We start from the raw sequence: 27,746 nt of genomic DNA on the forward strand, positions 1-27,746 counted from the left end.
AATCATGATTCGAATCTCGTGTCAAACCGCCAAACAGCTGAAATCACGTGACTTTGGCGCTACAAACAGCTGATTCGATAAAGTGATTCATAACGGTTCGAAGCTTCATGAAGCAGTGTTTTGAAATCGGTTATCACTATATAATTCGTTATTTAGTTATTTTTGGCGCACCAAAAATATTTTCGTCGCTTTATAATATTAATATTGAAACACTGTACTCACATGAACTGATCTAAATATGTATTTAGTACATTAATGGATCTTGAGAGAGGAAATTGCATTTCTGGCTCTTTCTGGAGGTCTTACGGGTGTGGAACGGCATGAGGGTGAGTAATAAATGACATTATTTTAATTTTTGGGTGAACTAACGTTAACCCTTTAAAGTGCGTGCAAACACTGACTAAAAGTGCTGTCACATTAGCAAAATTTCAGTTAAAATTTGACAAAAAAGGTTTGGTGTCTATTGTCAATAGTGTAGCAATGTTTGAAGCACACCTCACACAGAAGTAACTTTCAAACTAAACAGCTTTCGGTTGGCAAGTTCCCGTGGCAAATTTCTCTTGACCGTCTTGAACCCATTGCGAATCTGCATGGGAAAAAAATCAGTTCCAAATTGCGTTAATTTATATTGAATACATATTAAAACAGCTGAACAACGGCAAATGTGCCCACAGCATTTCTGCTGCATAAATTTGATATGTGATTTATGGGTTAATACACTGCATATTTCTTTTAATAAATGCCATAAATTATGAAATGGTTCTCGAGAGTGGGTCTATGAATGTGTTACGAAGTTGGCCATTGTAAAATCAAATTTTTTCAATAAAAGCAAACCTTCTGAACACGTGAGTTGTACCTAATAAAGGAGAGAAGATTGTTGGAAACAACATGCTTTGGTTAGAAAACAAACCGTCCTGAAAAAGCTCTGAAATCACAAGCAGACACAAGCCCCACTGTGACAGAGGCCTGTTCAAAGCTGCTTCTGCCCTGTCATTAGCTCATTATTGGACATTTCAGGTTGGTCATTGGTCAAGTTTCGTAGAAAGGGAGGCTCTTTTATTAAGCAGCCCTTATATCTAAGATCTCTTTTAAGATAATGCAAAGTCTGATTGTCTGGCTCAGTCAATGTCTGGCTGGTTAGCATGAATCCTGAATGAAGTATTAAAATAACTATTTTAATATATTTCAAAATGTTATTTATTCATGTGATGGTAAAGCTGAATTGTCAGCATCTTCTGTGTCACACGATCCTTCAGAAATCCTTCTGATATGCTGATTTGGTGCCAAAGAGACATTTATGATTACTATCACAGTTGTAAACAGAGACATTTTCGATGAATAGAAAGTCTTAATAAATCTTATTGACCCCAAACATTTGAACAGTAGTGTAAATATATTTATACGTGTATATATTTATTTAATTAAAGTAGATATTTTACTAGTGCTCAGTTCCCTTTAGAAGATGTTTGAACTTGTGCTGTCATGACATCATTATCCTGCAGTTCCAGAGTAATCATCAGTCACATGACATTTACGGCTAAGGCGAAGAAAAGCTAAATAAAATGACTCATGTCTTAATTAATGTCTTTATATGAACTTCTGCTGAAAAAATAATTACACAGTTAACAAGTACCACAGCACAGGAGAGCTAATGAGAGCTTACACCTCTACCAGTCACAGCTGTTAACACCATTCTTCTTGTTTACACAGGCAATGATGAGTTTTATAATAACATGTCATTTTCGCTCAACTGTTAGCTAATGTCCTTAGTGCATGCTCATTTATATTATTAATATTACATCTAACCCTTCCAAACGCCTCTGTAGCTTCCAGAGAAACTCTCTGTTAGGGCTCCATGTGGAGTGAGCAGCCCACATAGCTGTCATCCATTTTGTCCTCTTGAGTCCCTCTGACCAGCCTCATTCGTTCTGTTATATTCGGTACCGATAGTCAGAGTAAAATACTGTCCAGTATGGGCACGTGATGCATGTTAAGTACACGGCTGTGTTTTCAATAATATGTGATGTACATATTCCGCTATTAGCCATGATAATATCTGATAGGCTCAGAGTCAGTTTAAAATATTATTTTAAAAGCAGCACACCTTTTGTCACAAAACAACACTCATAGAACAAAATTCTCACATCAAAACGAAACAAAAAAAATATACCAACACGTTACAGCACAGGTTGTTCTCGAATCCTAAACCTTTACCGTCCTCCGTTCAATTCACAACAACAACAACAACAAAAAAGAGAGAGAAGAAGAAAGAGAGATACATCTGCCATATCGGGCAAAGTGTGCAAGGCGCTCATGAGAAATGTAGATTTCAGTTGTAGTGCTTTCACAAAATAAGTTCAAATAAAGCCATGCAACAAAGAAGAGGGGTTAGGGGATGGGTAAAAATTGCAAGGGATGGACTTCATATCCCAGAATGCCGTGGACAAAATCCTGAGGAACGGAAGGAAGTGGGCGTGTCTCAGGTCTGGTCCAGCCATTCGGCACGTTTAGGAGCTTTGCAGGTGTGAATGTCGACAGCCTCCTCGCAGTCTTTGCACTCGACGGCGCAACACCACTTAAACTTACATTCACACTTGGTGATGCGTTTTACGCGTGTGGTGTCGTAGCCTCGTCCACAACACATGACCTCGCAGCCGTCGGTCCCCCGGGACGTCTTGTTACAGACCCGACCAGCAGTACCCAATGAACCTGGAATGCAAAAAAAGGAAATTACATCACATATTTTACATTGGACACCAAGTGGTGACCCAACAAACCCAAAAAAGTAATTTCATGATGTATTAAAGGAACACGCCGATTTTTTGGGACTTTAGCTTATTCACCATATCGCCCAGTGACGCACCCACCGCTAGCCTAGCTTAGCACAAAGCCTTTGTGCTAAGCTAGGCTAGCGATTGGTGCGTTAGAGTTATGGCACGCACAGAGATGAGAAGTCCCAAAAATTAATCAAATTAATTACACATTTAAATATAATTTTACTAAGATATACACTATTTTGTCAAAAGTTTTGGGACGCCTGCCTTTACATGCACATGAACTTTAATGACATCCCATTCTTAATCCGTAGGGTTTAATATGGAGTTGGCCCATCCTTTGCAGCTATAACAACTTAAACTCTTCTGGGAATTTTTGACCATTCTTCTAGAAGCACATTTGTGAGATCAGGCACTGATGTTGGACAAGAAGGCCTGGTTTGCAGTCTCCGCTCTAATTCATCCCAAAGTTGTTCTATCGGGTTGAGGTCAGGACTCTGTGCAGGCCAGTCAAGTTCCTCCACACCAAAGTCACTCATCCATGTCTTTATGGACCTTGCTTTGTGCACTGGAGGGCAGTCATGTTGGAACAGGAAGGGGCCATCCCCAAACTGTTCCCACAAAGTTGGGAGCATGAAATTGTCCAAAATGTCTTGGTATGCTGAAGCATTAAGAGTTACTTTCACTGGAACTAAGGGGCCAAGCCCAAACCCTGAAAAACAACCCAACACCATAATCCCCCCTCCACCCAACTTTACACTTAGCACAATGCAGTCAGGCAAGCACCGTTCTCCTGGCAACCACCAAACCCAGACTCGTCCACTGGATTGCCAGACAGAGAAGCGTGATTCGTCACTCCAGAGAACACGTCTCCACAGCTCTAGTGGTGGCGTGCTTTACACCACTGCATCCAACACTTTGCGTTACACTTGGTGATGTAAGACTTGGATAAATCTGCTCAGTCAGGGAAACACATTCCATGAAGCTCTTTATGCACTGTTCTTGCGCTGATCTGAAGGCCACACAAAGTTTGGAGGTCTGTAGCTTAGGGGTGTGCATTGGGACTGCCCTCACAATTCGATTTGATTACGATTCACCAGGTAACGATTCGATTCAATTCGATTCTATGATGCATTGCGATGCATCAAAATTCTACTGCACACAACAAGGCACATTTTTAATCAGTCATGAGGCAATACAAGCAGTCAGATATTGTACAACATATTTTATTGGCTGCTATGTGTGTATTATCACTCTCCTGTATCTTTGACATAAATGTCATTAAATAAAATAAAATTGAATGGTACAGGGTATTGGATATGGCATTTTCAAACCTGAAAAAGAAAACATAAATCACTGCTTTCAGTGCTTTGAATGAGAAATGTTTCTCTTCTCTGCTTTAGAACCATTTGAAATTAAATAGAGCAATAATAACAGCAAACTTTTTCCAGCAGTGAACATAAGTGTTTTAATTAATCAGTAATCTCCCTCCGCCTCAGCCATCTTGATTGTTGTTGTTGTTATGACCCCGGAAGTAATTGAAACTTCACAACTTTATTGTCCAACTCAAGGCCAGAAAATAAACGATGACATAATCGATTATGGCACTTAGCCGCATCGATGCTGAATCGTGCATGCCCCGCATTGCGATGCATTGCGGAATCGATTATTGTTGACACCACTACTGTAGCTATTAACACGAAGTTGGCGACTTCTGCACACTGTGTGCCTCAGCATGTGCTGACCCCGTCTGCATGCTTAGTGCTTGATTTTTATACACCTGTGGCCATGGAAGTGATTGGAACACCTGAATTCAATGATTTGGAGGGGTGCCCCAATACTTTTGGCAATATAGTGTATTTACAGTGGGAAATTATATTTGTTTGATTTTGTTATATATGCACCCAGATCTTTCATTATTAAAATTTCACTATAACTATGTTCTTGCTGCCATAATGTTTTAACTTATAGTATTATTCATTATAATGTCATTAATGTATTTATATGAATTAAATTAATATATTTAGAATGCATATTTGATATATATTTCTACATTTATATTAGTAATTTATAACCATATTTCATTAATTTTGACTACCAAAAGGCACAGTTAAAAGAATTAAATAAAGAGAAAAGATTTGTAAAAATTATTATATTTTTGTAATCAATAAATAATCTTTAAACCCTGCATGATGTACCAAATATGATAGATACAATTAAACACATTGGTAAAATATTTATTTATTTTTTATATATTTTGTCTAAAGGTTCAATAGACAGTCTAATCTAAAAACATGTCTAAAAAAGTTTGATTTTTCTCATTAGTATTACCAATTTCAAGCTTTACAGAGTTAATAGAGTCCTGGTTATATAATTCAGCCAAAATACCATTTGACCATAAAAATGACATAAAATAACTTTGATGAATAGATAAATTTAGATGAACAAATTCAGAAATATACTCCTAAAAATAAAGGTTCTTAATTGACATCAATGTTTCCATGAAAAACCTTTAACATCCACCTTTCCATTGGACAAAATGTTCTTTAGATTATTACAATGGTCTTACCGCTAAGACAAAATGGTTCTTTTAAGTAGTGTTTATTGAAAGGTTCTTTGAGGAACCCAAAACTGTATCACTGCGAAAACTACTGCGAAACTTACTACCTAACAGTCTTGTGACACAAAGTAACAAAGAAAGTAAGACCAACCATAAATAATCAGATTGGTGTTTTGGAGTCTGCATGTTGCTGTTTCGCAAGGTTAAACACACAGTGGACAGTGATGGTCTCTTTCTTAAAAAAAAAAAATCTGTCTGCCCTGCGGCCATGAGAACCAGAGAGTGATGGTTGTGCTGGCAGCTTTGAAAGAATGGGATTTGAAAAATGAGCCTGTTGTATCCTTGGGGTGCAAATTCCACTGGGGTGGTGATGCTGGTGGTGGTTAGGGGGTAAGCGCATTGACCCTCTGAAATCACTGAGCTGTGAGCTGTCTGTCTGACCCAGACACACACTCAAACCATCACACTGATCCATGAGCTGCTGTAGTATTCTCAGAAAGCAGAGTATCACACAGTGTCCATTAGGAATACGTTGTCTAAACTATTAGTCGACTAGTCAGTCTTAGGGAGGCCCGGTATAGTTAGGTTTATCTACAGTTGTGGCCAATATCCCACATTTCTTATGGGGTGCTGCTCACATAGGAATTTGTATTACAAATTAAATAAAAATATTTAAAAAATGAGTCATAAAGTTAGTCTATTCATGACCCATCACCAATTGAATATGGGACTTGTGCTTCTAGTCCAGATGATACATGCAGAGGTGTGTGTCAGAGCATCAAGGATTAACTGAGCAAAAAAAATCCCATCCCACCTCTTCTGACCCTTTCAAAGCCTCTATTGCCCTTTTTACCCTTAAGGTTTATGGTTAGGTTTAGGGCAGGGCAGGTGTGAGAGTCAATTTACCTCTGTTACTGAATCCTGTCTTTCTCCACACTATCGAGTCATGTACAAACCAACATGGCTAACCACCATCAGACTGGATCTCAGGAGTAAGGATCCTCTGAGGTCTGCGGGTGATTCAGTGGCCAGCCTGTTAGGCTATGTTTACACGACAACAATGTACTAAAAACAGAAGTTTTTTCATTGTGCTTTCCACATACAAACAACAACGTTGTCAAAACTATCCCTGTTCACACCGATACGCGAAAACTACTTAAAACACTGTATTATGCATGCCAGGCCAGTAGTTGGCGATGTCACTTTGTAAAGAAAAACTATGCCCCTATAAACTGAACATGTAATATGCATGTACATGACCGGTTCCACAAATTAGCATTTTTTTACACAGAGATGATAAGGGTATCGTTTTCAAAAACTTGCACTTTGAAACCTGTTTTCAAAAGTTTGCGTTTTCAGGGCCCCAAAACGCAGTTGTTGTGTAAATTTTCAGTTTTTAGTTGAAACTTCATGAAACACTTTTTATTCATCATCCAGTCTAAGCACTTCCTGCATTCTGCACGTCTGGTATGATCTAACTCTTAATTCTGAGAAGTCATTGCAAAATCCAAGTTTACATTCGTTTTGTTAATGCTGAATAGGTGCGTCAGCAGCAGCAAAGTTAACTATTTGTGTTATTAGTAATCCATGAGTCACTTTAAAGGTTAGTACTAATTGCATTATTACTAAATGAGTCAGTATTTGCACTGCTTGAAAGACATCGCTGTACTGATATTCTTCAAACATCCGGGTTTGGTTTGTTCCAAACTCTTCAACCCTAAGTATACAACTATAATTAATTCAACCATAAATGATAGTCGTAAGTGTGGTCTCTTTGTTTCTTTTGTGCGTTTTAAGAAATATATGATTTTTTTCTCCCCCAATTTATTTGCATTATTACAATGTTTAATGCATATATTCTTTGTGGAGAGGCCAACACCTGAAGCATTGATAAAATAAATAAATAATAAAAAAAAATTATAATTTAATAAATAATAAAAACAATCAAGATATTATAATATATTATTGCAGCAATAAATAATAAAATAATTAATTATATATATATATATATATATATATATATATATATATATATATATATATATATATATATATATATATATATATATATATATATATATATATATATATATATATATATATATATATATATATAATTTATTTTTTTTATGAATCAACTATTTTGATTTACACTGCCTGTGTAGACAATAGGTAATGAGGGAGCTCAGTAGCTTTTAACACTCTCTTATACCGCTTTTCCACCAGAATGAACCGGGTGCTAGAGCCAGTGCTAGTGCCAGTTCGGAGTTGGTTCGACTGACGAGCCTTCTAAGAACCGGTTTGCCTTTCCACATGTTAGAGAGCACAACAGTGCCAGGTCTTACGTCACTGTATACGTCCCATCTTTCTCAGCAATGCTAGCGAGGCAGCGGGAAACATAGATATCCATAATAAAGGCTAGATGTCTTATGGCGGAGTCTCTAACGTCATCACCGGCGGCCATCTTGTCACAGGCAGGGCTCTGTGGTACCTGATGATCTGCATGAACACAAATACTCTTATCTCACTGAAATCTTGACGGATTTACAAATGGTTTGGTGTCATAACTACATCTCTGACGTTTATAACAAACCAAACAGTTTGAAAATCGGTAGAACATTGAGCAAATTATGGTTATTTAAAAAGTGCAGGCGCCCATGAAAACAATGTTACAAGTGAGCGAGCTGCCTGTGACAAGATGGCCGCCATGTGCGGACGTTGACCTCCATTGGCCAGCAGCGCACACGAGACATCTAGCCTTTATTATGGATATCTATGGTGGGAAACACAAACACACCAGGCTTGTTCGAGATGCATTGGCGCTGCGCAGACCATGGGCTTAAAGGGTTAGTTCACCCAAAAATAAAAATTCTGTCATTAATCACTTACCCTCATGTCGTTCGACACCCGTAAGACCTCCGTTCATCTTCGGAACAGAAATGAAGATATTTTAGTTGAAATCTGATGGCTCTGAAAGGCCTCCATTGGCACAATGGCACGTTACACACTCAAGACCCTTAAAAGGTACTAAAGACGTCGTTACAAAGTCCATCTCACTACAGTGGTTCTAAAATAACTTTATGAATCGGCGACAATAGTTTTTGTGTGCAAAAAAACCCTAAATAACGACTTACATAGTGATGACGATTTCAAAACACGGCCTCATGAAGCTTCGAAGTGTTATGAATCAGTGAGCCGAATGATGATTCGGATCGCGTGTCAAACCGCCAAACTGCTGAAATTTGGCGATTCAAACCGCTGATTCGACTCACTGATTCATAACGCTTCGAAGCTTCATGAGGCCGTGTTTTGAAATCGTCATCACTATGTAAGTCGTTATTTAGGGTTTTTTTGCATACAAAAACTATTGTCGCCAATTCATAAAGTTATTTTAGAACCACTGTAGTGAGATGGACTTTGTAACGACGTCTTTACATTTACATTTACATTTATGCATTTAGCAGACGCTTTTATCCAAAGCGACTTACAACTTGGGGGTACAATAAGCGATTGGTCGTAAAGAGTCGAGTGAGCGCAACAAGTGCCTGAAATACTTAGTCCGTGTACATTTCTCAGTGTAGTACAGGCTAGAGTAGGGAGGGAAAGAGGAGGAAAAGAGAAAAGGAAAGGTTTTTTTTTTTTTTTTTAAGAGGTTAAGTGCTCACGGAAGAGATGAGTTTTTAGTTGACTTTTGAATGTTGTCAATGAATCAGCATTTCGGATGGCGGTGGGCAGATCGTTCCACCAGCTGGGAACGTTGAATGAAAATGTTCTGGAAAGGGATTTTTAGTACCTTTTAAGGGTCTTGATAGTGTAACGTGCCATTGTGCCAATGGAGGCCTTTCAGAGCCATCAGATTTCAACTAAAATATCTTCATTTCTGTTCCGAAGATGAACGGAGGTCTTACGGGGGTCGAACGACATGAGGGTAAGTAATTAATGAAAGAATTTTCATTTTTGGGTGAACTAACCCTTTAAGCCCCCCTAAAATTCTGTCCAGCCCCCCTAGAAAATGTGTGATTAACCTTTCAAACATATGAAACTGGCGGGAGGCTTTGGCCTCGTCCCGTTTTTTAATCTGCGTTAATCAGCGTGTTCTTCAATCCACTGTGGCGGCGAATAGAGCACACGTCAGAAGCAGAGGTGTGTGCGTTGATCTGAGCCTCATTGGTCTGTCACCACTCGTCAATGTCAAAATATTTGAGAAAACCAATCAAATCAGAGTAGGCGGGCTTTATGTACGCACAGATTCTGCTGAGGCTGAGCACTAATTTTAGCAGCAGGACTGACGTCAAGTGCGAGATATGTCGCTAAACTAAATATTTTATATTTGACAGCTGCTTCTTTAAGTCAGAAATGTTAAACAAATGACAAAAAATATTCAGCCAAATTAATAAACTTTTGTCTAATTTTGCTATTTTGATTTGAAATAGGCCTATGTAATGTCATTTATAATATACATTTCAAACAAGAAATATTAACAAAGCTGTTTTCTTCAGATTAGGCCTAAGATTAATAGTAATGAATGTGTGCATATTGTAAATTAGTAATTCCTTTTGTAGCTCTCAGTAATAAAAAAAAATTCAGCTTTTTTCAGCCTGTATTGGGCATAAGATTAGTAGCTAATGAATGTGTGCATATTGTGAATTAATTTTAATAAATTTAGTTACCTAGCTTTCCTGTTAGCCTTCGAAAATGATTCATAAAACATATAAATATCAGTTATGTTTACTTTCTTCACTGACAAAAATGGAAAAACTTAATCAACCACTGACATGGTTTTCAAGCTATTGTTACTTAATTTGTTTGGCATTCAGAACATCTTAAAATGCACCTATGTAGATCATAGAAATAAAAATGTTCTCGAGGGGCCAATATTAAACAGCCAATATCCTAATATGCATACTAATAAGCTACTAGTTAATAGTGAGAATTAGGCATGTGCCGGTATCAAATTTTCATGTTGCGATTAATTGCTGAAGCTTTTATCACGGTATACGGTATTATCACGATATTGAAATAAGTTGCAAAAAAAGTGTTGTCATACTTCAACAGGTTAAATCACTTTCTTATAACAAAAGAACCAAACATTTAAATACAATAAAGCAATACACAAAAATGTATAAAGTAAAGAAATATTTAAAACAGATTAAAGTGCAAAAGAATTATAAAGAACAATAGGTATGCTGAAATGTACATTTAACATAGATTAATACATGCTTTAGAAGTATTTTTCATTGTCAGCTTGTTAATGAAGGAACTAATGTTAAATACTGGAGCCTTGTAAAGTGTGTGATTGAACAACAGTCAGAACATATTCAAACAATATCTAGGGCATGTAATTTAGTCCAGATTAAAATATAAAATGCAAGTTTGAAAATGAATAGCCTTAAGTCTTTAAGTATTATGTATTAGGTTATGTGATTACTGGGGAAACGACTGCATTTCTGCTGTTCCGTCAGCGCCCTCTGCTGTCAAAGAATGAATGTGCACTTCAGCGCATTCCGCCATGTGCTCGGCTCATGCACGGTCTATTTATATCATTGCACGTTCCTCTTGGTCTATTTACATCAGTGCGCGTTCCTCTTTGACGTGTTGTTCATTTTAAACGGTTGATGGGTAAAGTATTCTTAAAATTCATTCTAAAAATCGGAATAATTCGTAATAAATAATTATTCACGGTATTTTGAAGTGCCCACGATAACTATATTGTGCATATTCATTATTGCGGTATATTGTATTACCGTTTACCGGCACATGTCTAGTGAGAATTGGACCCTAAACTAAAGTCTTACGATTTTTTTTTTCATACCCTCACTGGGGGATGAGCCCCCCTAAAATGAAAATCCTAGAATCGCCCCTGGCGCAGACCGATCAGCATATGATATCAAAAGACCGCACAAGCTATTCAAAAGCATAAGGAGCCGTATGCTCTCGTTGTACTTCGATGTCATATGGCGATCGGTCTGCATGTCGCCGATGCATCTCGAACAAGCCTTCCATCGACAATGGCGAACGTTGCATTATGATTGATGCACATGGCTTCATGATACTACATCGGCATCAAAACACAGCGAATCCAACGCATTTGTGCAGCTTGCCGTAATTTGTATAGACGGAGATTACAATCGAGCAGCTATTAGCTCCATTAGCGGCTATTTCAGAAATGGCGGTCACAAGTTTGTGTTCGTCTTGTTGGTCACGGTAACCCTGCCCCCAGCCCCTGACGCAAGCGGTTCTTACTTCTAGACCAGCAATGTTTTGGTGCTACTTAAGAACCACTTTTCCTGGTTCAGAGCTGGTGCTTTGGGGTACCAGCACCAGCACCAGCACCAGCACTGCCTTGGTGGAAAAGGGGTATTAGTGTCTTGTAAGCACTGATAAATAATTCCTTCAGGAAATAAACATATAGTTATTTCATGTTTTTGTTTTCTTTCTTACCTGCAGCTTTGTCCATGAGGCAGTAATCAGGTGATGTTTCGAAGTACACCAGGTCATTTTTTGTGGCTTTCCTGAAGTCTTTATTGGCTACTGTGAATCCTGTCCCATCTTGGTTCATGGTGACCTCGATGGCTCCGTTGTATTTCTTGCGAAGGTAATCTCCCGTTTTACGGAAATCCGACATTGCCAGCCAGCAGGTTCTCAGAGTGCACGACCCACTGACTCCATGACATTTACATTCCAGCTTCATAAAGCGCTTTACAGCCTGTAAAACAGAGAAAACATCCCTAGTAGTAATTATATGAACAGTTTCCATGTGGCCAAGAATAGCCGCAGAATGTAAACAGAGTTTCACAGGGACGCTTTCATAGAACAGTGTTTTTGTGTTATTGATGTCAGTATTCAGTTTGTTTATTGTAATCAAGATTTGAAATGAACTTTTTTTCACTCAACAGTCAATTTGGCTACTAAATATTTAAGTTACCGGCCACTTTTATTAGCCTTTAAATAAACCAGATTATCAATGGCACAGCTTAAATGTAAATATATTTATTATTAAATCTGAATCATTGTATTGCTTTCAGCTTTACAACAGTCAATCACTGTTTGCGGATACCATTCAAATAAAATAAAATGGAAATAAAAACAAAATTATCTGTGACATCTCTTATAAATTGCCTTGAGTTTACTTGCACGTAGCAATAAAGACGCTAGGTCCCATTTCGCCCGAAAGACTTGGACATGCGGCATTTATGAGAACGGGTTAGAGAAAGTGGCCTCTCAATTGTCTCCTAGGGCTCCAGCGGAGCACACCAGATGGGAAGCACCGTGCCTCAGACATCTCGATAGACGTATGGTCATAGAAAACAATGGCCGAAATCGCATACTCTCTTGAGAAGGTACCTATTTTGAATAAGCAATTACTTCATGATTGTTAAAAAAGGATGTTCTATATAATATGAATATGTGTAGTATGAATGTAATCTGGACATACTACATTTGCCATGTTGTCATTATCATGAGTGTCAGTTAATAGCTTCACTACCATTCACAAATCCTCTCCCGTGTCCATCGTATGCACACTTCAGAATCTCGCCAGAAGTAGTAGCTCTTTTGAGTACTGCGAATTCGGACATACTTTTGTCGCCTACTACATAGTAGGGAAGAATGCGGTTTTGGATGCAGCCAATGTGTTCAAATTTTAAAGACATTGATATGCGCAGTTCCTCTCAGTATGCGACCCTCTCTACGCTTTGTTCTGCTAATGTTTGAGCCTCTTTTTAGGGGAAGGGCTCTGATAGCAATGCCATGCAGAGTGATAGAACATAATTTATGAATCATAACCCGCCAAATTGGCTAGTGTGTTTATATGCGTTACCCGCCACATGGATTTTCACCCGCATTTGCCTAATTGCCCAGGTTTTGATAGTGGCTTTATTCATTGGACTTTTTCACCATACAGTTATATCACCGGGAATGTGTCATATAGTCTCTGTTCTCACCATTCTGCCACAGCGGTTGTTATGAAGGTTCATGAGTGCTCGTGCGTCTTTCACAGTTCGCTCTTTTGCATCCACGAAGGCTTTGGCGAACTTTATCCCATAGTTGATGTTATCACTGCAGCCACCCCAGTCAAACTCTCCTCGTTCGTCACTGGCCCGGCCGCGCTTGTGGGGGTCACAGTTGCACGTCTTTAGCTCCCCCTGACTGCAGGCACGGGTAATAGCGAAAACCACTCCCGCCGAGGAAATCGCATACACGAATGCCGCCTCACGACTGCCTGCGAAGACAAGAATCATGAAGCCACAGCAAACAAATTCAGGTCCTTAATCAGACACTCAAAGACTTAATCACACCCTCCGCTCTCATTTAATCCCAAACAGCACTTCTGATTTGTCCGCCAGAGACCTGCCTAGGGGTATGACTAGCCCCAGAGTGAGTGCTTGGTTTAAATATTAGTACAGGCCTAATCCCTCCAGGGTGGGCCATTCTCTGCTAGGATAAATAGTTTGAAGGTTAGCAGTCTGATAGTGAACTGCCACAGCAATTTTCTAACCTTAACCTGCTATTTCTAAGCATCCTGCATGTTTGGACTTACGTCACTCACACTGATTCCTTTAGCCTGACTGAATGTAAGAAAAATACCAAATGTAAATCACCACGGACAGTTACAAGGAGTGCCCAATTTTGCGATTAAACCAAAAGTGTTCTTCAAAACTTGTATTATAGTTGTTTTAAACATGCATTTTCCATTAGAATTGTAAAATTACAATATATAACATATTTAGTATGTTATATGTTTAATACTTACTTTTATACTACAGTTCAAAAGTTTCAGGAAGATTATTTTAAAGAAATGCATGACTTTATTAAGCAATGATGCATTCAATTGATCAAAACTGAGAGTAAATCCATTTACAATGTTACAAAAGGATTTCATTTCAAATAAATACTGCTCTTTTGAACTTTATATTCATAAAAAATCCTGCAATTTAATGGTTTCCATTAAATTACATTTTATTAAATTACATTTTAATATATATTACAATAGAAAAAAGTTTAATTGTAATAATATTTCACAATATTTCACAGTACAATATTTCAGTTACTGTATTTTTCATCAAATAAATGCAGCGCTGATAAGCATAAGAAACTTCTTCTAAAAACAGTCAAAAATCTTACTGACCCCTAACTTTTGAACAAACTTTTCTTGTATATACACCAAGAAAGTGTTTGTGAAAGGTAAGATGTTCCTATTATCACATTCATTTAATACAATTATATATTCCTAGTATTAATAATAATTGAGCCTTTGGAGGACATAAAATAACAAAATAACAAAATAATTAAATGCAAATATCTCTGCTAGATGTGGAGTATAGCATTTAAAGGTCCTGTTCTTCGTGATCCCATTTTTCAAACTTTAGTTAGTGTGTAATGTTGCTGTTAGAGCATAAATAATACCTGTAAAATTATAACGCTCAAAGTTCAATGCCAAGCGAGATATTTTAGTTAACAGAAGTTCCCTTTCAAAGCCTACAGTGAACGGCCGGTTTGGACTACATCCCTGTACATCCTGCTTTAATGACGTCAGTAGAACAGTTTGTTGATTAACCTCCGCCCACAAGAATACGCAAAAAAGGGGGCGTGGTCTTGTTGCTCTCCCTCGTGGAGAAGAGGAAGTGTTGCGTTCGGTTGCGTTTGTAGTGTGTTTGTCGCCATGTCGTCGAGACGCTGTTATTTTCATCCGGGAGTCAAATCACCTTTGTTTGGCTTTCAGGGACGCTGTACTTTGAGCGCATGCATCTCCCCGTTATGGTAAGAGGCGTGACCTTTCCGGGCAACGTGCGCTAAGCTGCTGTCGAATCACAACACGGGAACCGCTGGCACAATCAGAACTCGTTTTTTAGTATTTCTGAAGGAGGGACTTCATAGAACAGGGAAATCCTCAAGTCGTTTTTAGGACAGTGAAAACAGCGGTATACAGATAAGTAAATTGTGTGAAAAATACTGTGTTTTTTTACACGCGAAACATGAACACATGTTATATTGCACACTGTAAGCACAATCAAAGCTTCAAAAAAATTGGAAAAACGGGACCTTTAAATCACCTTGAAGTTATTTACATTCTAGTTGTGAATATGAATAACATCCTCAGAGCTTTTTATTGTAGGACCCCCTGCCCAGATCTCCACGTAAAGTTGTCCTTCTCACGCTGCACTGCAGTCGTTTTCAGTTTCCTGTTGTGGCTAAAATGTGTTTCAATGATCTGTGCTCCTGTAGGACAATGACATCTGGAGGATATCTCTGTTTGAATCGCTCCATCATTCATGCAGCAAGATATTCTCTGAAGAAAAATCGATTTTTTTAATAGTACAGTTGCTGTTTATAGGAGAATCCTCTCTTGGCAACCGCTCCAATTCTAATTCCATTTCATAAACTGAATACACGCAGTGCTGCGAGAGTCTGTCCGGCTGCCAGAATCATCTCTCCAAACATTTACATCCACTATGCCTGTTTATGTGGTAAAGAGGCATAGAGAATGCCGGAGGGGTGATATTTTCACACAGGGATCTTTGGAACGCTGTATGAAAGCCAAACAGAAAGCACATTTACAGTGTAGATTTCTTGAGTAAACTTCAGGTTGAGACTGAAATAAGTGATCCTGTGGGGTTTTGTCTGTTTATCACACCTGGCCACGGATTTGTGTGAATGTGGCTGGGTTTTCCTGTGAGATCCGAGTCGTTTCATTAATATCCCGCCGTGATAAACAGTGATGGACATGTCCAAGAGAATAACTGTTTAAAATGATCCATACTGATTGTGGCGACAGTGCAGTGTGCTGATCTAGGTATTTACCATATGAGATGCACAGGGAGATATTTAAAGAGAGAGAAAGTTTGAGAATCCGTTTATAGGGGCTTCCGCACCGGTTCTCACATAGTTCATAACCACTGGCGGAAGTACCCGTGGTGTGTGATGTGTTCGCACTGCAGGAACTGGGAACGATTTTAGTATTAGGAACACCTTTTGGGGGGGCTAAATTAGCTCCTACTTCAGAGTAGGGTCTAACCCAGCACAATAGGGACTTCCAGTGACATAACTGCATGTTGATTGGCCGAACCCGCCATTTCTAAGCTGTGTAAACACAGTTTACGTATACTTAATCCATGAACATGGAAAACAGCGATAGATGGACTAACGCCAAAGTCCAATCAATTCTCAACCTTTACATAAGTAGTTGAATGCCGCGCTTAAATGACATTGCTGTCTGCAGGCTTACGTCACTTCAGAGTTCTTACTGGTGGTGCGAATGCAACCAGGAAAATGGCCCTAGGGTTACATTTAGTTTTCGGGGGACCGCCCTGGTGGCTAGTTCCAATCATTGATTTCCTATAACTACCCAGTGCGAAAGCAGCTTATATCTGTTTCCCAGTAAGTGGTAATGGATGTGGGCTCCTCTTGCAAAAGGAAAAACAAACAATAATAATGATCAAACTGACTTGAATTGAATAGTATAATATTATTATAGTATTGTCATTATTAATATTAGTTTAATGTCCAATAGTCCACTTTCTACTAACTATAAGTAACTTTTCAAATACACGTCAACTAGCAGTCATTAGAGTATTAGTAGAAAGTCTGTTAACACTTTATTTTAAAGCACCCCCAACAGGCATTCTATTGACTATAAGTAACTTTGCAAGTGCATGTCATCATTTGTGACCCGTGCTGGAAAAAGGAGTCGGAATGCGCACAGGATAATTCCGAGCTACAGGCAAAACAAGTGAAAAATGTAGATTTTTTTTGGTCAAAAATGAGTTAGTTTAGCCCTCGTCTAGCGATCTCAATGCTCCAAATAGCAATTAAACATCTAAATATCTTTATTTGTACGTTTTCTGGGTGGAGTACCTTTGTTCATGAAAACTGCTCGGGTTATGTATATAACCCTTGTTCCCTGAGAAGGGGAACGAGCACTGCATCGGGACGACGCTTTGGGGATACTCCCTTAGCATCAGCGAATCTGAAACCAGAATGCCAACTAGGCCAATCCGATTGGCGTGCGTGATGACGTCATCGTGACGGCATACCCGGAAGTATAAAAGGGGTGCTGGAACGTAATGGCGGTAGTAATTGCTCTGAAGCATGCGCTCCAGGCGCGCCAAGGTGTGGCGTCGGGATGCAGTGCTCGTTCCCCTTCTCAGGGAACAAGGGTTATATACATAACCCGAGCAGTTCCCTTTCGAGGGAACTCGCACTGCATCGGGACGACGCTTTGGGGAACGAGTACCCACTAGGCCACACCGAAGGGTAGCGCCTGCCCTAGTGTGAAGCCGGAAACCGGGCACAGCTAGGACTGGAGCACCCTAGCACCAGGCGTCGTAGGGAGATCCAGGCTATAAAACCTGATAAAAGTGTGTGGGGTAGCCCACCCGGCCGCCTCGCAGATATCCTGCAAGGGGACCCCAGAAAGAAGGGCCACCGAAGAGGCCATGCCTCTGGTGGAATGAGCCCTCACAGCCACAGGTGAAGGCAAACTGCGCACCTGATAGGCCATGGTAATCGCCTGGACAATCCAATTACTGATTGTCTGAGTAGACGCAGGCAATCCCTTCTTAGGTGAGCCAAAACACACCAACAGTTGTTGTGATCTCCTCCACTGTGCAGACTTCGCCAAATAAACTCTGAGCGCCCTAACCGGGCAGAGTAGGTGAAGTCTCCCCTCTTCCGCCGTCACATGAGGCGGAGGATGAAATGCCTGCAGGACCAATGACCTGACCACCCTTGATGGCACCTTAGGCACGTAGCCCGGCCTAGGGTGTAAGATGGCCTTTACTCCTCCCGGGGCAAACTCCAGGCAGGTCGGCGTTACCGCCAAGGCCTGGAGATCTCCCACTCTCCTGAGAGAGGTAATGGCAAGGAGAAAAGCCACCTTAAGAGTCCGATCCTTTGGTCCAGCCGACTCCAATGGTTCGAAGGGGGCCTCAGCCATCCTTCGAGAACCACTGCCAGGTCCCAGGTTGGAACTCTGGTCCGAGCCGCAGGCCTCATCCTCCGAGCCCCACGGAGGAATTGTACAACCAGCTGGTGCCTACCCAGAGGCCCATCACCCAGAGGAGTGTGGAAAGCCGAAATGGCAGCCACGTACACCTTGAATGTGGACGGGGTAAGCCCTGCAGAAAAACGATCTTGGAGGAACTCCAGCACTGAAGCCACTGGGCAGTTAACTGGGTCCACCTCACGTTCTCTGCACCAAGTGGAAAATACATTCCACTTGAGGCTGTACAGTCTCCTCGTAGACGGAGCCCTGGAGCTGAGTAAGGTCTCTATCACCTCCGCCGATAGGCCAGCCTCTATGTACCTGGTCCCCTCAGGGGCCAGACCCATAGGTTCCAAATCTCCGGGCGGGGGTAAAATATCGTACCCGCCGCCTGAGATAGGAGATCCCTCCTCAGAGGAATCTCCCACGGCTGACCTGCTAGCAGAGCTATGATATCCGAGAACCAAACTCGAGTCGGCCAACGGGGTGCTACCAGAAGTAGACTGACCCCCTGTCGACGGATCCTTTCCAGGACTCCCGGGAGCAGAGCAATCGGGGGAAATGCGTACAGACGCAGCCTCGGCCACGTCTGCACCATGGCATCCAGCCCCAGCGGAGCTGGATGCGTGAGGGAAAAACCACAGTGGACAGTGGGACGTCTCTCGAGACGCAAACAGATCCACTTCCACTGGGCCGAACCTCTTGCATATGGCCTCCACCACCTCTGGGTGGAGTCGCCACTCCCCGGGCCTCAGCCCCTGCCTCAGCAGGATGTCTGCTCCCTGATTTTGGACCCCCGGGACATACATTGCCCTGATGGACAACAGTTTCCCTTGGGACCACAGGAGGATGTGATGCGCCAGTCTGCAAAGAGGGCGCAACCTCAAACCCCCCTGCCGTGCCCCAACCAGTGAGGGAGGCGTCTGTTGAAACGGATTTCCGGCAACAGGACGCTCCCAACACTGGCCCTTGGGACAGAAACCAAGGTTTCTTCCATATGACTAGGGAACGAAGGCCACTGCGCGTTACCCTGATCATACAGAATGGATTTCCCCTCAAGGAAAGCCACCTGGTTTACTTCCATATCAGGACATGGTGGCCGCGGAGGTCCGGGAAAAAGCTCCTCAGAGCTTTGTAGACCGCCAGCATTTCCAGGCAGTAGATGTGCCTTGAGAAATGCCTGGTCTCCCACAGACCTCTCGCAAAGCGGCCGCCATGACCACGTCCCAGCCAGTGAGGGAGGCGTCTGTTGAAACGGATTCCCGGCAACAGAACGCTCCCAACACTGGCCCTTGGGACAGAAACCAAGGTTTCTTCCATATGACTAGGGAACGAAGGCCACTGCGCGTTACCCTGATCATACAGAATGGATTTCCCCTCAAGGAAAGCCACCTGGTTTACTTCCCATAACCACGTCCCAGCCAGTGAGGGAGGCGTCTGTTGAAACGGATTCCCGGCAACAGAACGCTCCCAACACTGGCCCCTGGGACAGAAACCAAGGTTTCTTCCATATGACTAGGGAACGAAGGCATCTGCGCGTTACCCTGATCATACAGAATGGTTTTCCCCCAGAGGAAAACCCCTTGATTCCCAGCTACCACTGTAAGGGTCTCATGCAGCAGGCCAAGAGATATTCTGTTGGACGCAGCCGCAATGAGCCCCAGCAGACCTTAAACTGCTTCACAGTGATGCTGTGGCCTAGCTTCATTTTAGAGACCAGGCCGCCTGGAAGAACCCGATATTGGTACGCTTTGCCCCAAAAAGCGAACCTCAGGAACTTCCTGTGACACAGAAGGATGGATACAGAGAAGTATGCGTCCTCTTCAGACCCATCGTGACAGACCAGTCCTCAGACTGGATCTGAATCACAATGGAGGAAATGCTAAGCATCTTGAATCTGAATCTCCTCAGAGAACGATTCAAGTACCTCCGGTCTAAAGTTGGATGCAACTCGCCATCCCTCTTAGGAACTATGAAGTACTGGCTGTAGAACCCGGACTCCCTGTCTGGCGGAGGAGCACATTCTGTGGCCTCCTTACCAACAGGGAGTGAACTTCCTGTTCCATTACCCGAACCTGCCCAGGGACCACTGCCGTCCAGACCACCCCACTGAACTTCAGGGGAAGGTAACCGGACTGCAGTCTGTATGCCCCTTCCTACAGTCGCAGGCCCCAAGCTGATATATTCGGAGGCATAACCATGCGCCGAGATAATCTGCTAAGGGAACCAGCCTCTCGAGGCCGGTCTCGGGTGTCAACCGAGCCTCCTCCCCGACCCCCTGAAGCGGCTTACCGGCAGGGCGAAATCGAGGAAGATTTTCGGTGTGCGTACGCGTTTGCTGGACCACCGCAAGTCTTGCTAGAGGCGGCTGGTGCAGCACGCGTGCACGGGGAAATGATGTGGCCCGAAGCGTACTAGACGGCGGGAACACAGCATCGATTCCCGAAAACTCCACAGGGGAGGCGACCTCGATCGCTCCTACCCGGGAGAGGGGGCTGGCCAGCAGGGGGCCTCATCTAAGGGAGCAGCTCAACAGGGCCACAACCCTAGAGCGGACACTGCGATTAGCAATTGCCTGAAACTGATGTGTCCCGCAGGCCACAAGGCGGCGAGAACGACATCAACTTCAGGAGGGCTCCATCTTAGATGAATATCCAGTTCACAAGTTAAACACGCTTGGGTGACAGAATTAAAGTATCCAACTTATCAAAGTCGGATAACATGACACTCAATTCCTCGGAATTAAATGCCATCATAATCACCAAACCCGTGCAACCTGATCTGAATAATAGGCTGAATAAAAAATATATCTAACTCCTCAAAGTCAGATAATATTTTAATTTAATTCCTCAGAATTAAATGCAGCCACAATAAGGTGAAACATAGTCTGAATGATAGGCTGAATATCTAACTCCTCAAAGTTAGATTATATTTAATTTTAATTCCTTAGAATTAAATGTAGCCGTAATTAATCAGACGACACTGTTTTATTTGTATTTATACGGACTCATAGACCCCGCGTTGCCTCAGCAACGTGGTTCAAGCCGTCATAATACAATTGGCTTTCATCCCTCGAGAAAAAAGCCAAACAGTGTCACACAATACAGTGAAACATGGTCTGAAATGACTGAATATCTAACTCCTCAGAGTCAGATAATATCTCATTTAAATCCTCAGACTTAAATGCAGCCATATCAGACAAATACTGATTTATTTACTATACGGACTCGTCCGTTAAGCCAACCAGTATCTCATGCACACCGATCGCGTGTGTTCACATTAATTGCAGACCCATAACCTGCGCGCTGCCTTTTTTTTCTTTTTTTCCAGCAATCGCGTGGATGGAATCTTGCATATTTAAGAAGTGCTTATGACTTTGACTGCCTCAATGCTGAGTACGTCTAATTCCTCAGAATCAGACCTCTCACACATCGCGTCCTCCGCCCCGGGGGAAGAAGCCGCAGCGCGGGCTTCCACACGGGGAAGGAGAACATCTGAACTGTCAGATAAAGACTGGGAAGATGCCTCAGCAGTCCCAGTCCCGCTGACAGTCCATCCGTGAGCCCCATGACCAGCCTCGCCGCACCGCCTCGGCGGATGCGGGACCGATCCACGGGGCTCACGCTGAGAGCGGAGCACTCTGAGCGTCAGCTTTCATAATGCTCACAAGCGGCTCCCTCGAGAGCCGCTCGAGCATGCTGAACGCCCAGGCAGTGCACACACAGCAGGTGTGTATCCGAGCCCGACATGTAGCGAGGGCAAGGATGCACACACTGCTTGAACTCTCTCACTTTTTCACACTTCATTTCAATCACACACTTTCACTGACATACAACAGTAAATAGACAGACAGTTTGACAGATAGCGCTTGCTGAAGAGCAATAACTACCGCCATTACGTTCCAGCACCCCTTTTATACTTCCGGGTATGCCGTCACGATGACGTCATCACGCACGCCAATCGGATTGGCCTAGTTGGCATTCTGGTTTCAGATTCGCTGATGCTAAGGGAGTATCCCAAAAGCGTCGTCCCGATGCAGTGCGAGTTCCCTCGAAAGGGAACTATCTCACTCGCGCTGACTGACCGACGTGTGCGCACAAAGACGCCTCTCACAGCGCGCAATCCCAATATTCACACATACACAGAATTACAGTAAAATATCTGTCTTGGCAAGTATTCACTCAAACATATATAGGCTTTCATATATTGTGGTATCATGGGAAAAAAGTTGAATATATATTTTTCCTATAGATATTTAGTTTGGTGCCAAATTTTAAGGTATGGTTGCAACGTGATTTTGTTTTAGAACCTTCAGAAAACTTTAACTTTGCTGACTCTATCGACTTCAAACAGGTGTAGCTCATTCATTTTTTTGTCCGATTCAAACCATACATCAGTTTGAAGGGTTTTTAATAGACAATTTGAAAAAAAAAAACTATCTTTTTTTTCTTTCAATAATTTTTTTTTAAAATGTGCTCACTGCAACTCATTTTGCCAGCACAGTTGCTACTAACCCTAACCTAACAGTCTACTAATAATACATCTAAAGTTTATTTTAATAAGTAAGTAATTAGAATAATAATGAATAATGCCTGAAAAAATAATCTTCAAAATTCAAATACATGTTATGCATTGTATTTCTCAAATGCAGTATTAAGTATTACTTATAAATTAGCCATTGCTGCTACATTTAACATTAGAACTTCCATCGTTCTCTGGATTTAAAATTTAGCATTTTTCTTTCTTTTTTTCTTTTCTTTAATAACCTTGTCTCCTTCTGTCTCCAAAACACACAGACACATTTCTAGAACTCACTGCGCTGTATGACTCGCCCAAAAACAGTATGGTCTCTGTCCAGAGCGCTGCAGTTCCAGCGGTGATGGCGGAATTGGTGCTGGCACTCTCGAATCCACTCTTTAGCCCCGCCCCCGATTGACTGCATGATGTCTGGATACTTCTGGCACAACTGTCTCTGTTTATTCACCAGCCCGGGGATATTGTCACAGATCACACGTGCACCAAGGGCTCCAATATACCTGAAATATACAAACACGGTGGCTTAAAACCTGAATTATTCCAATCAGTCACAGTTTCTGCCAATTGGTATTCTTCCGAAAGTGCTGAATCAGTAAACATTCAGTGATTTTTGCATTGTCTGAGCCCAAAGAGTTTGATCATTCCCAGAATCTTACCACTCATTAGTGGAATTTCAGAGGGAAGTTTGGCATGTGTCATAAACAGACATTCACAAACCAATCATTATTTATGATTTATGTCAAGGCACACATGCATAATAAGCTCAACATCAACCAATTTGGAATACATTTTGAGCTCTCTATGATAATCTTGTATTCTGAGTTAAATCTTAAGTTTTTGCTCTTTTATCTGAAGTATTAGCTCCCTTATCGTTTGCTGTGATGTCATAGTTGATTCTACTTAACCCAATCGGATAATCAAAACAGAAGAAGATTTAATGAATAATGGCGTGTTCTGTCTCTCTTTTACTCTGTATGGTTTTCATTCCTGTTCTGATTGTTTCAATCCATCACTCTTCGATAAAATGTTTGCTTAACGGCAACAGAAACTGGGATAAAATCCCTCTCTTTCTAATACACACCCAAACCGTGTCACATCAAGCCTGATCTCAGCCTTCACACTTACACACACTCTGTAGGCTATTGTCAGACTAAAGGAGGATTTAAATAATTTAGTCTGCAAAAATGTGCATTTTTGTGAATGTTGATCAACCTTTTGATTATGACGGTGTTCCTCCCACTCCGACGCCTCATTTGACTGTGATTATAGGGCTTTATCGGACCCTGTGCTTTGTGTTCAATAGTTTGAGTTTGGAAACGCTCACCCACACACACCAGGCTGGTCTTACACATTGTGGTGGCTTGCAGGTTGGCTTTACCAGCAGCAGTAATTCATTATCCACAGGACCACGACCACAACCACAACCACATGCTGTAAAAACACAGTAAAATCTGCCCTCATGTCTGCGTGTCTCTGTGTGTGTGTGTGTAGTTAGGCTTGACGGGGAAAAGAATGTACAATTTTGTCATTTTTTGCTTCTATCACCCAAATGGTGGTGAAAACTCCCCTCCTCCCTATTTCTGTCCTTTCTTCTCTCTCCATCTCTCCATATTTGTCTTTTTCTCCATTGGTCTAATCACATTTTCTCATTTCCATAGATCAGGCCCCACATCTATCATATCTCTCCCACTTTTCCTCTGAATCAGGGTGCTAAAGTTTCTAGTCCTGCTGTTCTGGATGAATGATTTTTAGAACTGTCAAAACTTACATGTGCCATAATGCCACACTCTTTGTGTTTAATAGTTAGAGCAATATGCAATATGGTTGGATGATTACAAAACTAGCTTGTGCCTCATTCAGAAATGAATTGAGAATTTAAAGAAATTCATATGACTGTCATTTGTAACTAGAAAAGCTAAATTTGTCAAAACACAATGAATTGCAATTCTATAAATTCTTCTCTAAGTCCAATTACAATTTCTATTCAACCTCCTGGGGTGTGTCCGGTTCTCATGAATTGAAAGGAAGCCAATTTTCGGTTCTGAATTTTGCCGAACCCGGTACAAAAGCTCACAGGTCAAAGATGAAGTTCACTTCAAAGGACACACACACACCTTTCTATCTGTGTGGAAGTCCAGGACAGACAGGCTTATGTCTAGCTTCATCTCTGTGTGTGTGTCTGTGATATAAGTTCACTATGAGACACTAACAGGCCGCCCAGTAGCTTAAGAGGATTCCTGCTCTGTCTGCTTAAAGTGATGGATGAGCAGATCACAGAGCGAAAAAGAGGGAGCAAGAGATCCCTTTCTCTGGCTCTGGTGAGTGCCTCGCATCGGGAATGTCAGCCTGACTTATTACACCACGATAGTAACAAAGCAAAGGACTTGCTTTCCTCTGGTTTCTTTCCTTCTTACTTTCTTAGTTCAGTGCCAGCCAAACTTAATATTGAACTGACACAGTTGTTATGGGTCCAGTATGAACGTATTATCTTCACCAGAGCGCTGGAGTACAGTATGTTTTATACTTGTAGGTACAGTACATTGAGCAAAAACATTAAATTAACATTTGCCGTGCACACAACCACATGTATATTAAGTATACATAAAAACCCCACCGCTCCTTAACTACATTTATATATGTGAGCAATGAGCATGTGGCTGGTTTATTCATGACTGCTCAGGCTCACTGCACTGTAGTCACCAGCTAAGTGTGTGTGCGTGTGCATCTAAGCAGGAGGCCTGACACATATTGCAGTTATTTCATTTATTCTTCTGTTATTGGCTGGCACCACACCTCAAGCACACCATGAAAACCCAACCCATAACTCTTGATATAATGATGTGCAGGGCCTGTTACTATACATAAGCACAAGCTCTGGGGAAAACCCCAACCCTCATGAGCATTTAAAATGATATTTTGAGGGGGCGAAATGCATGATTTGTGTGTTTCTAGAATAATTGCGTTTTAAATGCCAATATCTTGGCGGAGAGGGCGGTGGAGCTGCGTTCCTGCACCAAGCGCAACGTGTGTGTTCATTTTAGTAGCCTACTTGAGTTGACTGCCATCTCCCGACCTCTGTCTGCCCACCAGCAGGGTGCGAATTATGGGGAGTTTGTGGGGTCTGAACCCCATAATTAAGACTTTAACCTCCCCAAAGCAAATAAAAACAAAAGGTCGGGGGTCTCAAAAGTATGTATCCTTCCACATATAAGTAGCTATAGCTCTATACATTTTTCAACAGCATAGTCAAACAAAAACAGTGTTTTTAGTAACCACAAAAGTTAGATTACAAGTTATTCAGACCGCGCTACACGCTCGCGAACAGACCGAGAAGATAACCATAGCAACAGCTGCTCCAGCACTTTCCGTCAGGATCCTTAGCTACAAAATATCAGTTATCACTTCATTATGTTTCGGCGGCATATGCCTAAAGAGCTTTGTTTAAAATGAATTTAAGATAGTTGATTTTTGTCTAACTGTGCTAGGGGTGCAAAGCAATTTGGCTGCGCGAGACGAACCTCAACATATTTTCGCCCTAAAAATTAACGACAGAAATTGCTTTAAGAAGTCAAACACTCTGGACCCAACCCTTACTTCAAATTAACATTAAAACGCAGATATCGTTGGAAACATTGCCCCAAGGTTTAAAACTCTGTTTTGTATTAACCTAAAGTATAAAATAGACTTGCACACCTAAACACCGCACTTAAATTAAAAAGCTGTAACGCAATAAAAAAAAAAACAATAACAGACATGTGCAAATGTCCAGACTCCCAAATGACAGCAGCTCGGTCACCGTGAGCAGAAAAAAAAACCCTCGGTTTCTGCGCGCGAGTGTGCGCCAGCGGCGGCGCGCGGGGATGCTGGACGCTACTCACCACCAGGACGAGTCCACGCGCGGTGTGAGGATGAGCAGGAGCAACAGGAACGCGCAACACAGCCGCGAGGACGCACGGGGACCGTAGGATGAGCCTGAGCTGTTTCTGATTATGTGTCTTAATCCTGAGCCTCCGGGAGCAGCGGTAGATCTGTTGAGAATCCGGGGCGACCCAAGAACTTTACCGCAGCCAAACATAGTTGAGCGTGTCCTCCAGCGGTGATAAGAAAACACGATTCTGTACTGTGTTTAGGTCTGCGGGGATCTGCTGAAGTTTGGATTTCTGATAGCTGGACAGATGTACAGAGTTCCGTGCGGATGATGCACGGACGGATATCATGTATCTGCCCGGATATTAGCGTGTGCCATATAAAAGTATTCCCCGAGATCTGGCAACCGCAGCAGAAATAATCCAAGCCAGACGGGCAGGTTCAGAGAGCGCTTTCTTTTCTTTTCTTTTTTTCACCTCCTCTTGAGAACAGATGAAGTCTCGGTGAGGTGCAATTTGATCAGCAAGAGTGCCAACTTTTCCACTTTTTCTCCCCACGTTTTGCGTTCAGGCAGGGCTGTGAAACACGCGCCTCTCCGTTTTTCCATTGGAGTCTGCGAGCGCTGATAGCAGACTGCGCGAGATAAACCGGGGCGATGAACTGTGCGAACTGCAGACCGAAGGGGTGGGCGACGGGGGGAGAGAGAGAGGGGCGATAGGAATGTTGACAGCCCGCCGTCTCTCCGCTCTTATTGGGTAAAGCTCACAGAGACCGGAGCCCCGGGGAAGCTTGAGCTCGCGCGGGATACGCGCCGTTCTCTGGTCAGTGGAGACACGCGCCACACCTGCTGAACAACACGCAGCATCCTCATTTACACACTACGCCAGGCCTGGGGTTCAACCTCACAAACATCAAATACTCATGATGCGGGGAAAAATGATACACACTTTAATTTTTAAACTATATTTGTTTGAATAACTTGTAACAGCAAAGTCTGTCACTTGTAACAATAATATCCGTTCACTTA

The 27,746-nt window shown here is 42.0% G+C and overlaps 1 protein-coding gene across 1 annotated transcript; it reads right to left on the reverse strand.

The window, feature by feature from the left end:
• Positions 1 to 1,572: 1,572 nt before the first annotated feature.
• Positions 1,573 to 27,546, reverse strand: wnt2bb (wingless-type MMTV integration site family, member 2Bb). The gene is made up of 5 exons (XM_079826626.1): positions 26,731 to 27,546; positions 23,132 to 23,352; positions 13,278 to 13,555; positions 11,776 to 12,040; positions 1,573 to 2,709 (listed from the first exon to the last, which is right to left on the reverse strand). Exons 1-5 carry the CDS (start codon positions 26,925 to 26,927, stop codon positions 2,480 to 2,482), a joined length of 1,191 nt encoding a protein of 396 aa, XP_079682752.1. The 5' UTR covers positions 26,928 to 27,546; the 3' UTR covers positions 1,573 to 2,479.
• Positions 27,547 to 27,746: the final 200 nt, after the last annotated feature.

Source organism: Gobio gobio (assembly GCF_949357685.1).
Source record: "Gobio gobio genome assembly, chromosome: 10".
Lineage (NCBI taxonomy): Eukaryota > Metazoa > Chordata > Actinopteri > Cypriniformes > Gobionidae > Gobio > Gobio gobio.

Bases quoted from the DNA above. Each gene is read 5' to 3' on its own strand.
- wnt2bb (XM_079826626.1), bottom strand. From the start codon at position 26,927: ATGTTTGGCTGCGGTAAAGTTCTTGGGTCGCCCCGGATTCTCAACAGA. The intron at 23,353-26,730 runs GTGAGTAGCGTC...TGTATATTTCAG, and splicing joins CGCGTGGACTCGTCCTGGTG to GTATATTGGAGCCCTTGGTG. The intron at 13,556-23,131 runs GTGAGTTCTAGA...TTGTCTTCGCAG, and splicing joins TGGGCGAGTCATACAGCGCA to GCAGTCGTGAGGCGGCATTC.